Raw genomic sequence first — 15,121 nt, forward strand, 5'->3', positions numbered from 1 at the left:
GCTCTGTCCTAAGCATTGACATCCTTTACCTTGGAGCCACAATGAAGGAGGTATAAAGGATATGCTTTAATAGGCAGAAAGAAACAGAAGATTCACTCACAACTTAACCACAGCACTCTGGGACCAAGATCAAAGCTCTAACACAGAATGCCCACATAAACCATCTGCAATCCACTGCACTTCACTCTAATCCAGTTGCTTGGCATGTCTGCTTAAATTCCCTCATCCCCCATCCCCCCCTCCTCTCCCTGCCCACACACGATCTTCACCGTCTCTTTTCTAAAGTCACTGACTTGTGCAGGGATATGATTCCACAGGTTCCAGCCACATCCGCTCTTTGCCCAAGTGGTCGTTCTTCGTGTGAACCCAGACTGCGTTTTAAACAGTAGAAGGAGTATCTCAGCTGAGCCCAATTCTGTCCTTACCCAACGTCCACACATGCGCTTTCCAGCAGTAATCATTGGCTAGTAATCGGATGTAGGAGCCGAGAGCTAATATTTCCCCCTCCTCAGCTCCGGGCACTGAGGCCAATTGTGGCTCCCCAACTGCAGAGATCAGCTATCTCTCAGAGACTCGGGATCAAACTAGAGAGCTTCCCAGTCTGGTGTAGCACGGTTAGATGCAGACTACAGATCCCTCTTCTCTATCTCAAAATGTGCCTCCATCTGAACCCCTGAAGAGTGGTTACCTACAGCAGAGATGTGACACTTTTCCATTAGGCACAGCATGCCATGAATTACTTTTGACATGGCAGCTAAATTTATGGACATTGAACTGCCCCAACAGCAGTGAGATGAATGACCAGTTAATCTGTTTTGGTGGTGCTGATTGAGGGATGAATTATTGGCAGAACTCCCTGCTCTTTGAAAAAGTGCCATGGGATCTTTACATCTATCGGGAGAAGTAGATGGGGCCTCAGTTTAATGTCTCACCTGAAAGACAGCTTTGCTAATGCAGCACTCCCTCAGTACTGCACTGAAGTGTCAACCTAGATTATATGCATAAATTCTGAAGTAGGGCTTGAAGCCACAACCTTCTAAGTGTCAGCTATGGCTCAGTGGTAGCACACTTGCCTTGGAGTCTGAAAATCGTGGGGTCAAGCCCCACTCCAGAGACTTTTGATCACATAATCCAGGCTGACATTTCAGTACTGATGGAGTATTGCGTTGTCAGAATGTTTCGGATGAGACATTAAACCGAGAGCCCATCTGCCCTCTTGGGTGGACATAAAAGACCCCAGGCACTATTCAAAGAAGAGCAGAGGAGTTCTCCCAGTGTTCATGCAACATTTACCCCTCAACGAACATCAATAAAACAGATTATCTGGCCATTTTTGTCTACATGTTTTAGAGGATTGGTGTTTGTAAATTTGCTGCCATCTTTCTCTGTTACAGCAGTGACTGCACATCAAAAGTATTTCATTGACTGTGAAACGCTTTGGGACATCCTGAGGACATGAAAGGCACTTTATAAATGGAAGTTCTTTCTTTCTGAGGCAAGAGTGCTACCAAGTCAGCCAATCTGATACTGGTACCTGCAGATATACACAATGAGGGCTTTATAGTTCTGTACATTTCGGGGAACTGCACCATTTCTCTATCTTTTCTTGTCGGAGAGTGAGCTTGCTTCAGGCGAGCAGAACGCAGCTGGGCAGTGGGTCAGGGCAGGATTTGTCAAGTGTTTAATGTCTCTGAGGACTTGTATGAACAATTCTGGTGTTGGGGTGCCTTCAACTGAGAGAAAACAATATTTTCTCCTGCCCATTCCAGGTTTCTCTTGCACCATTTATAATCTGAAACCAGCTACTGGAGAGGCTTCAGAACATCAGAGGTGACTTTCTGATTTTTTTTTCTCTTTATCCTTCAAGGAAGGGCTTGACCTTTGCCTGCCATTTTGCTACGATGACACAACAGATCAGTTTCTCACTATTTGGACTACTGTAGATGCAGTCCTCCATCTTATTACCTCATGGTCGGGAGTGTTGGAGCTTCAAATCACTGCCTTTGGATGTTTGAGGAGGAGTGGCACTCAGCCCCTTTATCACTAATGTACATACACACACACACTTTTTCTTCCCCCACCCCACCCCCTTTCAACCTGGTGACACTGAGGCCAAGTGTAGAGACCTTATCACCAGGGCTGTGACCAGTTAACTGACCATGGCCTTTATGCTCTGTCTACAGCAGGCAGCACATGCATCTGTGGCTTTTGAGGGGAGTTGTCCTTTAAAAGAGGTTTGGCATTCTGCTTAAGTATTGAGTGTAAGTTCTAATTATGTTTAGTTGGCACACTTGCAATTAAGTTGCTCAAGCGAGTACTTTACTGAAATAAATTGCTCTTCTGGGGTTGACTTTGTAGAAAAGATGGCTTGGCAGCACTCTCATAAGACAACGTAATCACACTTTTCAAAATGGGAATTGAGCAGAACGGAGTGGTGTAGTTTATTATTCATTGGTTCACCACAGGCTTTGCTTCAAACACTGTTTGTGGTAACTGGAAGGGCCCGACATGAAAGGAGTTTGGAAAGAATCAATCCAAGTCCTGTTGATTGGACTCGTAGCATAAAACCGCCCCTAATTTGGCACTGAATTGGTAACCTGACTCAGAGAAGCCATAAAATGACTAGTGTGGGAACTGTGTAACTCAGCTATCTCACTGGTGCAATGTGCTTTTTGAAGCTGGTGCTCCAGCTGTGTACAACTGAGCTCAATCTGTCTAGGAAATGATTGATGCCCATACTAGGTGCCTCAAATGGAATAATGCTTCATTAAGCAGAGAAAGAGCTTTGATCAGAGAGCAGCATTTTGGTGATTTGTTGTCAGGAGTTAATGTATTGGTCACAGTGCATTCTACAAGATCACACTGTAGAGCATTTGCACTGTTCAGGGACATTTTAAAATACTTTTTCTCGGGATGTCGGCATCCGCTGGTAAGACTGCAGTAGTATTGCCTGTCCCAAATTGCCCTGAGTAGGAGTTGGGCATTTTGAACTACTGCAACCTTGATGGTGAGATGCTCTGACGATGGTGTTGGGTAGGGAGTTCCAGGATATTGACCAAATGACAATGAAGGAACAGCGATATGTGTTCAAGTCAGGATGATGTGTGACTTGGAGAGGAACTTGGCATTGGTGGTGTACCCATGATATTGCCGCTCTTGTTCTTCTCGCTGGTAGAGATTGCAGAGCTTGGGGGTGCTGGGAAGAATATGCACTCCAGCAGAGTGTGGAGAATGAGAAAGACTTTACAAGGTTGTTCTTGCCTCCCATCCCACCCCATTGCTTCTTTTTTAAAAAAAACCTCTCTCTCTCCTAAAGTCGCCACACATTGTTCTGAGCAGGCCAGTCACCCTCTCTAGGTTCTCAGCCAGTGGTGTTCTTCATGGCGCCACACGATGTATGAGGTAGCCTCAAGACAACTATGCCACTGCGTTTACTTGAGCTGTGAAAAACACCCCACAGTACAATCTGTCCTTCCAAACTTGGCTTGTGTCTGAGAGAGTATATTGTGCTGTATTGACCAGTTAGCCTAACATCTGTGGTGGGTAAAATTTTGGAGTCTATTATTAAGGAGACAGTAGCAGAACATTTGGATAAACATAATTTAACAGGACAAAGTCAGCATGGCTTTACGAAGGGGAAGTCACGTCTGACAAATTTGCTTGAGTTCTTTGAGGACATAACGTACAGGGTGGATAAAGGGGAACCAGTAGACGTAGTGTATTTGGACTTCCAGAAGGCATTCGACAAGGTGCCACATAAAAGATTATTGCTCAAGATAAAGAATCACTGGATTGGGGGTAATATTCTGGCATGGGTGGAGGATTGGTTATCTAACAGGAAGCAGAGAGTTGGGATAAATGGTTCATTCTCGGACTGGCAACCAGTAGCCAGTGGTGTTCCCCAGGGGTCGGTGCTGGGCCCCCAACTCTTTACAATCTATATTAACGATTTGGAGGAGGGGACCGAGTGTAACATATCGAAGTTTGCAGATGATACAAAGATGGGAGGGAAAGTAGAGAGTGAGGAGGGCATAAAAAACCTGCAGGGGGATATAGACAGGCTGGGTGAGTGGGCGGAGATTTGACAGATGAAATACAATATTGGAAAATGTGAAGTTATGCACTTTGGCAGGAAAAACCAGAGAGCAAGTTATTATCTTGATGGCAAGAGACTGGAAAGTATTGCAGTACAAAGGGATCTGGGGGTCCTAGTGCAAGAAAATCAAAAAGTTAGTATGCAGGTGCAGCAGGTGATCAAGAAGGCCAACGGAATGTTGGCGTTTATCACTAGGGGGATAGAATATAAAAACAGGGAGGTATTGCTGCAGTTATATAAGGTATTGGTGAGACCGCACCTGGAATACTGCATACAGTTTTGGTCTCCATACTGAAGAAAAGACATACTTGCTCTCGAGGCAGTACAAAGAAGGTTCACTCGGTTAATCCCGGGGATGAGGGAGTGGACATATGAGGAGAGGTTGAGTAGATTGGGACTCTACTCATTGGAGTTCAGAAGAATGAGAGGCGATCTTATTGAAACATATAAGATTGTGAAGGGGCTTGATCGGGTGGATGCGGTAAGGATGTTCCCAAGGATGGGTGAAACTAGAACTAGGGGGCATAATCTTAGAATAAGGGGATGCTCCTTCAAAACTGAGATGAGGGGAAACTTCTTCACTCAGAGGGTGGTAGGTCTGTGGAATTTGCTGCCCCAGGAAGCTGTGGAAGCTACATCATTAAATAAATTTAAAACAGAAATGGACAGTTTCCTAGAAGTGAAGGGAATTAGGGGTTACGGGGAGCGGGCAGGAAATTGGACATGAATTTAGATTTGAGGTTAGGATCAGATCAGCCATGATCTTATTGAATGGCGGAGCAGGCTCGAGGGGCCGATTGGCCTACTCCTGCTCCTATTTCTTATGTTCTTATGTCTTATAACATTAGGATGAAATACTGATGGTTACAGGTCTCACTGGTTTTTGTAATTGTGGGAAGAATTTGAGGTAATGGATTAAGAGAATCGCGCATGGTGCACATTGATTGAAGTGTGTTTCTATTTCCTTTCCCTTCCTCTCTCCCTCACCCATGTGTATTGGTACCAATATGCTAAATACGATTATTGGTAACACTGTATACTAACTTGAGTTAACTAACTTGGATATGGTGATACTGATCCTATAATGTAGTATATTGCTGTTTATACTGCACATGTTTAATTTGGTCTCGATATAGTTCTGTAATTCGAGCTTCCTCAACCAAAGTAAGTGCTCTTTGTTTCTCTGTTATGGCAGATGGGGCTTATTTTTCACACCTAATTTTGAGACTAATTTATGTTGGTATTCGAGAGTTTGACAACTATGGTAAAACCACTATTTTAGATACAAGATAGTCTGGTTAAAACCTAATATATTATAATAGATATAGGATGGGGATTGTTTAGTAAATTTTGTTATAATAGATACAGAATAGGAATTTCTTGTAAAACATACTGCATTCATTATAAAAGATATAGGATAGGGATTGTTTGGTTAAATACTCATTATAAATACTCATCTCTGCCTTTAACAACCTCATTCCCACCATCTCCCACCCCTGCTGTTGCCCTGGTCCAGTGTCTGTCTTCGTCTCCTTAAAACTGAGGGCCACATACTCGAGCGCACTTGGTCCACAACTGATTGGCATGCATCATCACAAGTTGAGCATTACCATATCATCTGCCAAATCCTCCAACACTGCACAATCATCCTGGAGAGCAAGGACACTCCGTTACAGAGTATATTCAAGACTGAGATGGGTAGATTTTTGGACTCTAAGGGGATTATGGGGATCGGGCGGGAAAGTGGCATTGAGATTGAAGATCAGCCATGATCTTATTGAATGGTGGCGCAGACTCGAGGGGCATTATGGCCTACTCCTGCTCCTATTTCTTATGTTCTTATGACAACTGAAGTCCCCTTTTTTCCATTATGAACCTCCTCCTCGAACCCTTTTCCCTCATACCTCCACCCTCTCATCCAATACTAAATGAAAAAAGCTTGTGTATTTCTTCAACTTGAAGATAGAGAGCATCCGTGAAACTGCTTCTGCCACTACCTCCCTCACCCCTCCTTTCATCCTTCAATTCCCTCCCCCGTATATCTCGGCTTCCCTCCTACCCACCAATATCTAATTCCCCATCAGCAAAGAGAGGCAGGGGTATTGGTCTAGGGTAAGAATTCCCTTTTGAAATGCTGAAGAGAAATCCTGGATGATGGAGTGATTTGGGTGGACTGAATGCCCTTTCCTCCAATTGATGGTCTTGGGTTTGAATGGAATGAAATACAGGCTACTCTTCACTTGAAGTTACGGGGAGAAAAACCTTCCCGTTCTCTTTTAAAATTGCATAATTTGTGCTACTGGATAGTTCGATTATTTTTTGGAGCAAAAGTGACTGAATTAACAGTAGTAGACTGTAGTGGGTTCAGCTGGAAGAGTTAATGGCTTATCCTTGTTCCTGCATTCTTGAGTTGTCCCCTGGACTCTGATACTTGGGTAATTTAAATAGTTGATTTTTGGAGCGGGACCGTATCCTGGCTCCAACACGCCCACTTCCAGGTTTATCACAGGCGCAATAGGATGCCTAGGCGCAATAGAAACCCGGAAGTCCCGTCCTCACTTAAAGCCGGCAGGCTGATACTTAAAGGGGCAATGTACCTCATTGCGATAGTTTTAAATGTAAAACATATTTAACAGTACCTGTTCGGGAAGAGCTGGATCTACGAGGTTAGTGCCTTTATTGCACTACCTGTGGGCCCAGAGAAGCAGAAGTGCTTCATCCAGGCTCAACAAGCTCACCTGGTGTCATCGGTTCCCCACGATCGGCTGACCCCCACCCCCGCCAATCTCCAAAGCCCACCTGATGTTGTCCACGTTCCCCCACCCTTCCGATTTCTTCCATGGCCCACAATCTCTAGCTCCCTCTCCCCTCTCCAATTCATGGCTCCTTTCCCTCCCGACAATCTGGCTGCCTGGCACGTGGGAAACCCGGAAGCACAAATACTTACCTTCATTTGAGTTGCGATCGCAGATTGCGATGCGCTCATTTGCCTTCCGGGTTCCCCACACAAATATCTATTTGGGTTCCTGGCTCCCCGCTCAAAATCATGCCCTTGGTCTCGGTCAGACCACCACCTTGTCCTTTACACTGGCAGCAAAGAACTCTACATCATTGGTACAGAACCTTGGTTAGACCACTCAGAGTACTATGCACAATTCTGGTCTCCATATTTCAAAAAGTGAATAGAGGCACTGGAATAGGTGCAATAAAAGATTTACGAGGATGATACCACAACTGAGAGGTTATAACTATCAGAAAACACTGAACAGGCTGGGGCTCTTTTCTCTAGAAAAAGAGAAGGCTGAGAGGTGAGCTGATAGAGATGAAGATAATGAAAGGGTTTGATAGGGTAGACTTAGAGAAGATGCTTCCACTTGTGGGGTGTCCAAAACTAGGGGACACATAATATAGTCACTAATAAATCCAATAAGGAATTCAGGAGAAACTTCTTTACCCAGAGAGTGATTAGAATGTGGAACTTGCTACCACAAGGAGTAGTTGAGGCAAATAGCATAGATGCATTTAAGGGGAAGCTGGATAAGTACTTGAGGGAGAAAGGTGTAGAAGGATATGCTGATAGGATGAGATGAAGTAAGGAGGGAGGAGGCTCGTGTGGAGCATAAATACCGCCATAGACCAGTTGGGCCGAGTGGCGTGTTTCTCTGCTGGAAATGTTATGTAATTTCCACTTCTTGATGTATGTTCTTTTCCCTCTCTATCCCTTTAAGTCTTCAAACGACACATCATTCCCCAGCCAAGGGGGCAAGTGGGCACAAGTGCTGACAGGCTTCCAGTAATATTGCTTTTGAGCCAATGAGGAGCAGTGCAAGTGCAGTCCATAGGGACTTAAAATCCCATCATTCCCTGTGTGGCTTTAGTGTCGAGTTTCCCTCCATCCCCTCCCTCCCATCCTGCACCCCCGACTGCAGGACAACTTTGTGAACTTTCCGTGTTCAGGATTAGCGTGAGAACGTTTGAAATGTATCCTGGTGGTGCGTTTGGAACTCTTGTGCTTGGATTTCAATTCTGTTTTTTTCGAGCTGTGGTTAAGTGTAATGGCAGACGGTGCAGACGTTCTCGGCATTGAAAGCTCTCCAACTTCTCCTGTTCCACTTTGGGCCTTCCTATAAAACAAACTCATTTTCTCTGTTCTCAAGCAAGATATGCAGTGACCAGCCTGTGCCATCTGCCCCACAGCACAGTGAACAGTTCCTCTGCAGTTCAAGACAAGCAAGGATAATAAACGAATAGCACATGCCACGCTGTTGGATCGCTGTGATTTCCTTATTCAAAACCACAATTGCAACCAGACCTCGTAGTTTCATTTTTTTTAAATACAAATTTTAATTAGGTAAATCTGTGCTTATTCATAGAATGGGCACAATCTTTATTAACCACCTCTGTGCCAGAAGCCTAAACTTCTCAATATAAGCCACAATATAATCCCATGTAACCAAACTCAAATGAATTTTCTGCAACTCGATATGAAATCTTGAAATTACTATCATACCACTCACAGGATGCTCTGTACCCTTTGATTCTGCATTACTGAGTTCTTTATCCGCAACTTGACATCTCTGTCTTGCTCAGCTTGTCTGCTGCAGAACAGCAAGTACCATTTTTTTTAAACTATAACGTACCACACAACAACACCAAATTTTGTAAAACTTTTTTCTTCCTCCTAACAGACTCCAATTATGTTGTGTGCGTGCACTTTGCCCAAGTAGCATTCTTCATGTGTGACCTTAAGACAGGGATTGTAACAGGCTGCTTGACCATCTTAACCGATCCTGTCCACGCCCTTGCACTTTCCAGCAGGGGTTCACTGGGCAATGATCAGGAGCAGGTTCATTTCCAACCCCTATCCTACCCCTTTCCTTAACTGAGGTAATTTGGACCATCCTTCCTGGGCCCCTGCTGCGACGCCTGCCTCCAGAATCTGGGCACACAGGTCCACCCTGAGCTATGATGCTGCCCACACTCGCTGCCTGGGCTCATACTTGGCTATTCAGACTGCCAGTGTGCTTGAAACCATATCCCAGCATGGGTTACTCATTTTAGGAGAAAAGGGAAGAAATGTGTGCGGGGGAGGAGGAGTGAAAAGGATGAAAATTTTTGAGTCCACTGTTGGAAATGAATTTAACTGGTAGATGTTTTGATCCTTGTCTTTACATTTTTGTTTTGTGTCTTTGTATTCACAGATTAAGAAAGCATACAGGCAGAAGGCTTTGAAATGTCACCCTGACAAGAACCCAGACAATCCCAAAGCAGGTGGGTTAATGGAGAAGTTTAATCTCTCTCCACTGGGGGAAGGGATGGGGGTCTCCTAATTTATTACTTAATTGGCTCCATATCTAAAGCTCTACCGAATAGTGTAACTTGACTGGCAGATCACCAGGAACCAGTCTTGATAACTTCCAGAGCAGTGTAGATTGTAAATTACACCAGATACTGGGTACATGGATAATATTAAAGGAAATTATGATGATATAAGGATTGCTGTGACATGGCACACTGCAGAAGATGGGATTTGATTCAATATGTAGTAGTATAGGACGCTCAAGAAATAGAGATGTTAGAGTGGGTGGATGGGGAAGGGGTTGCTTTCTATATTGAGGATAATTTAGAAATTAAGGAAGATGAAATTATATCTCTGGGAGAGACTAAAGTGAAACTGTCTGGTTTGAATTAACAAGCAGGTAGAGGATGGGGTTAAAAGAGACTTGAGGATCACTGCTATTCTGGACAAAAAAAGAATGGGCAAATTAAATGTTTCAGCAGAAGATTTGGTTAATTCTGTAACTGCATCATCTGATCCAAATTTGTAAAATGTTACAGACCCCCCCCCCACCCAAGGTAGGTAAAGGAATAGGACCCATTTTAGGGTATGTACAGATAATGTAACAGGTGACTTCAACCAACCCAATATGAACTGGGAATGCCCAAATGGAAGTATGGCAACAGACTCAGAACCAGTATATGCCATACAAAACTCTTTTTGTAATGCTGTATTTTGGGCCTTTTGCATTTTTGGCATTCTCCCAACACCCAACCAGAATAAAAAGACAATTTTTGTGAGAAGACCTACATTTCCTAAGAAGTGAAACTGGCAGCCTAATGCGTGATGTGAATGGGATAAGCATGCACACAAAATTGCCCCTTGATTGCAGTAATTTGCACCAGAGATTACGAGACCTGCATTCTCCTCTATCCACTTCAAAAGGCAATCGGTAATGCACTGTCAGACTATTATTCTGGCTAGAATTAATAGTAACATTTATTTACAAATGAGATATTACACAGAAGCAGAAACTCATAGCAAGAGGCTAGCAGTACAATTATTGGGCTTACTCAATACCTAAACTCTTTCAATGATCCTTGGAAAAAATATTATTTACTTAAAGGTTAATAAATGTTTGGCAGGCAAGGTTGAGGAATCGGTCATTAGAAGAGTTCAAAATTGAATGTTAAGCCTAGTAGCTTAGACCTTTTAGATGGACAAGTTTTAATGGAGAAAATGGTGTTTTTCACACCTTTTGATTTTTCTCATGTTAATGTTCTGGATCTGGCTCCTGTAACCTGTGGCAAATTTAATTTGAGTAAAGAAAGAACTTGCCTTTATATAGTGCCTTTCACATCCTAAGGATGTACCAAATCATCTCGCGGGTAATGAAGTACTTTTAAGTGCAGTCACTGCTGTAAAGTAGGGAAATGCAGCAGCCAATTTGTACACTGCTAGGTCCCACAAACAGCAAATGACCAGTATCTGTTTTTGTTGGTGTTGGTTGAAGGAGGAATGCTGGTCAGGAGAATACCCATCTCTTCTTGAAATAGTGCCATAGGATCTTTTACAACCACTGCAACAGACAAGACCTTGATTTAATGTCTCACCTGAAAGATGGCACCTTCAACAATGCTGCACTCCTTCAGTACTGCTGTATAAACCTAGATTATATGCTCAAGTCTCTAGAGCAGGACTTGATCCCACGACCTTCTGACTAAGTCGAGAGTGCTTCCACTGAGGCAAGACCGCTAAGTATTCAAAGAGAGAACCTCATCTCAGAGTTATACTTATGGAGTGGAAAATTAAAGGTTTAATGTTTTTGATGTTTTCCATGTACATAGATTTGTGGTGATTAATTTGTGTCAACAATATGTAGAATTTATTCCAACTTTGTAGGGATCACTGATGAGGCCGTATTTGAGACATCATGTGCAACTTTGGGCATCTTGCCTTTGAAAGGACATTGATGGATTAGAGAGCATTCAGACAAGAGCAACAAGATTGATTGTGGAACTCGAGAGTTGGGAGGAGAGATGCACAGTGTTAAATTTTTGTTTTCGTTGGAGGAAGGATGATTGAGAGGGGCGACTCGATCCAGATATTTAAAATGCTGAGAGTACAGATGATGTAGATGCAGGCAAGTTATTTGACTTGGACTGTGAAGACAGAACTAGAGGGACAAGGTTCAAAATTAACAAGCCTCAAGCGGAATTGGAATTTTTTTCCCCGCAGTGTAGTGGTTATATGGAACAGACCATGTTGTCTCGATTAACTGCTTCAAAAAGAATTGAATATATATCTAGTTTAGAATGGAATGGAAGCTTATAGGAGTAACTGTGGGCTTGGGTGATTGAAAGTATTCCACAGCACTCATTAGTTCGTGGTTTGTGTCCGGGGAGGTTAATCCTCTGCTCGTTGTATTATGAAGATATGAGGCTAGGTTAAAAATTCTAGAGTTTTGCTTGGATTATCTTTGGGATCAGGGAGTGTATCGAACTTTACCTCGAAGGATTAACTGCTTTTACAGGTTGGAGCACAGAGTTGGGAGAATGCCAAAATTGCGAAAGAGCCCAAAATATGACCAAATAGCTGTTTCTCAAGACAATGATGAACCCAGCTCTACCTCACCACCACTTCTCTTGACCTCTCCAAAGCCAGTGTGTTGTCAGCCTGCTTGTCTGACATTCAGTTCTGGATGAACCGCAATTTCCTCCAATTAAACATTGGGAAGACTAAAGCTATTGTCTTCAGCCTCTGTCACAAACTTCGTTCCCTTGCCAATTCCATCCCTGTCTGAGGCTGAACCAGACTGTTCACTACCTCAGTGTCCTTTTTGACCCCGAGCTGAGCTTCTGACCCCATATTCTCTTAATCACAAAGACTGCCTACTTCTGCCTCTGTCACATTGCCTGCCTCCACTCCTGCCTCAGCCCATCTTGCTGCTAAAACCCTCATCCATGCTTTCAAATTTATTCATGGCCTTGCCCTTCCCAATCTCTAACCTCCTCCATAAGACCATAAGAGATAGGAGCAGGAGTAGGCCCTTCGGCCCCTCGAGCCTGCTCTGCCATTCATTGAGATCATGGCTGATCTGATTTTTACCTCAACTCCACTTTCCCACCCTTTCCCCATATCCTTTTGACTCCCTTGCTGATCAAAAATTTGTCCAATTCAGCCTTGAATGTATTCAATGACTCAGCCTCCACAGCCTTTTGGGGTAAAGAATTCCAAAGATTCACGACCCTCTGGGAGAAGAAATTCCTCCTCATTTCTGTCTTAAACAGGCGACCACGTATTCTGAGACTATGCCCCCTAGTTTTAGATTTCCCCATGAGGGGTAACATCCTCTCAGCATCTACCCTATCGAGTCCCCTCAGAATCTTGTATATTTCAATAAGATCCCCTCTCAATCTTCTAAACTCCAATGAGTATAGACCCAACCTGTTCAATCTTTCCTCAGAAGACAACCCTTCCATAACCTGAATCAACCAAGTGAACCTTCTCTGAACTGCCTCCAATGCAAGTATGTTCTTCTTTAAATAAGGGCACCAGAACTGTATGCAGTACTCCAGGTGTGGTCTCACCAGCATGACCTCCCTGCTTTTATACTCCATCCCCCTAGAAATAAAGGCCACCCCACAAACCTTTGAGAACTGTGCGTTCCTCCAACTCTGGCCTCTTGCGCATCCCCCACTCCCTTCATCCCATCATTGGTGGCTGTGCCTTCAGCTGCCTAGGCCTTAAGCTCTGGACTTCCCTCAATAAACCTTGCTGACTCTCTACCTTTTTCTCCTCCTTTAAGACCCTCCTTAAAACCTGCCTCTTTGACCAAGCTTTTTAGCCACCCTTCCTTGGAATGAGCATAAACGCTTGCATAGACAAGTTGGGCCAAATGGCCTGTTTCTGTGCTGTAAATTCTACGTAATTCCTAATATGTCTTTCTTTGGCTCCGTGTCAGTTTTTGTCTGATTACGTTTCTGTGAAGCACCTAGGGCCGTTTTCCTACATTAAGGTGTTATATAATTACAAGCTGTTCTTGTTCTCATTCCATGCTTTCAATGAGTGCTCAAGAGCTTATTGAGGAACCGGTTACTAAGAGGGTAATGACTTGAGGCATCTAAGTGAGGCATTATTGTAATGAAGAAGTATAAAGAAATAATATTCTATACAACAGCTTTTTTTATTCTAGTGTAATAATAATCCTTCTCCATCTTTCAGGGCCTTTTACCTCCAGTTCTTGAATCACTCTTCAGCCAAGAGGGTGGACAAGCTGCTGAATTTTTTTGTGCTCAGTTGGGCAATTCTGGCAAGACCATATTTATTGCCCATCCACTAGTTGTGCTGAGAAGGTGGTGGTGGGGCTTAGAGATTGAACAACTGAATTGCATTCGCGGCCACTTCAGAGGGCAATTAGAGTCAACTGCACTCGAGTCATGTGAGGGCCAGACCAAGTAGGGGTGGCAGGTTCCCTTCCCTGATAAGAACATAAGAAATAGGAGCAGGAGTAGGCCAATCGGCCCCTTGAGCCTGCTCCGCCATTCAATAAGATCATGGCTGATCTGATCCTAACCTCAAATCTAAATTCATGTCCAATTTCCTGCCCGCTCCCCGTAACCCCTAATTCCCTTTACTTCTAGGAAACTGTCTATTTCTGTTTTAAATTTATTTAATGATGTGATACAGTTAGGTTTCCAACAACACGGTCATTTTTTTGGTGCTAGACCACAAATTACCAGATTTATTGAATCCAGTTTCACAATTTGCCAATAGCGGGATTTAAACTCAACGAATGGGTTGATGAGTGTGGTTGATGTGTATATGGACTTTCAAAAGGCGTTTGATAAACTACCACATAATAAACTTGTTAGCAAAATTAAAGCTCATGGGATTAAAGGGACAGTGGCAGCATGGATACAAAATTGCCTAAGGGACAGAAAACAGAGAGTAGCGGTGAACAGTTGTTTTTCAGACTGGTGGGAAGTATACAGTGGTGTTCCCCAAGGGTGGGTATTTGGATCACAGCTCTTTTTGATATATATTAATGACCTGGACTTGGGTATACAGGATATAATTTCAAAGTTTGCAGATGGCACGAAACTCGGAAATGTAGTAAACAATGTGGAGGATAGTAGCAGATTTCAGGAGGACACCTACAGACTGGTGAAATGGGCAGACACATGGCAGATGAAATTTAATGCAGAGAAGTATAAAGTGATACATTTTGGTAGGAAGAATGAAGAGAGGTGATACAAACTAAATGGTACAATTTGAAGGGGGTGCAGGATCAGAGAGACCTGGGGTGTTTATACACAAATCTTTGAAGGTGGTAAGACAAGTTGAAAAGGCTATAAAGAAAAAAAGCATATGGGATCCCTTGGCTTTATTAATAGAGGCATAGAGTACAAAAGCAAGGAAATTGCTAAAGTGGGCACAGAAGAGATTTACTAGAATGGTACCAGTGATGATGGACTTCAGTTATGTGGAGAGATTGGAGAAGCTGGGGTTGCTCTCCTTAGAGCAGGGAAGGTTAACAGGAGATTTGATAGAGGTGTTCAAAATCATGAACAGTTTTGGCAGACTAAATGAGGAGAAACTGTTTCCAGTCGCAGAAGGGTCGGTAACCAGAGGACACAGATTTAAGGTGATCGGCAAAAGACCCAGAGGTAACATGAGGAATTTTTTTTTCACAGCGAGTTGTTTTGATCTAGAATGCACTGCCTGAAAGGGTGGTGGAAACAGAT

General features: G+C 43.4%; 1 protein-coding gene across 1 annotated transcript in view; it reads left to right on the plus strand.

Annotated features, from left to right (window-relative positions):
- dnajc17 (DnaJ (Hsp40) homolog, subfamily C, member 17) overlaps window positions 1-15,121 on the plus strand; it is a 177,440-nt gene that overhangs the window by 30,050 nt on the left and 132,269 nt on the right. Inside the window, exon 2 of the mRNA XM_067991183.1 lies at window positions 9,298-9,367. Coding sequence (XP_067847284.1) covers window positions 9,298-9,367 — 70 coding nt within the window. The remainder of the gene's footprint in view (window positions 1-9,297; window positions 9,368-15,121) is intronic.

Source organism: Heptranchias perlo, chromosome 10 (assembly GCF_035084215.1).
Source record: "Heptranchias perlo isolate sHepPer1 chromosome 10, sHepPer1.hap1, whole genome shotgun sequence".
Lineage (NCBI taxonomy): Eukaryota > Metazoa > Chordata > Chondrichthyes > Hexanchiformes > Hexanchidae > Heptranchias > Heptranchias perlo.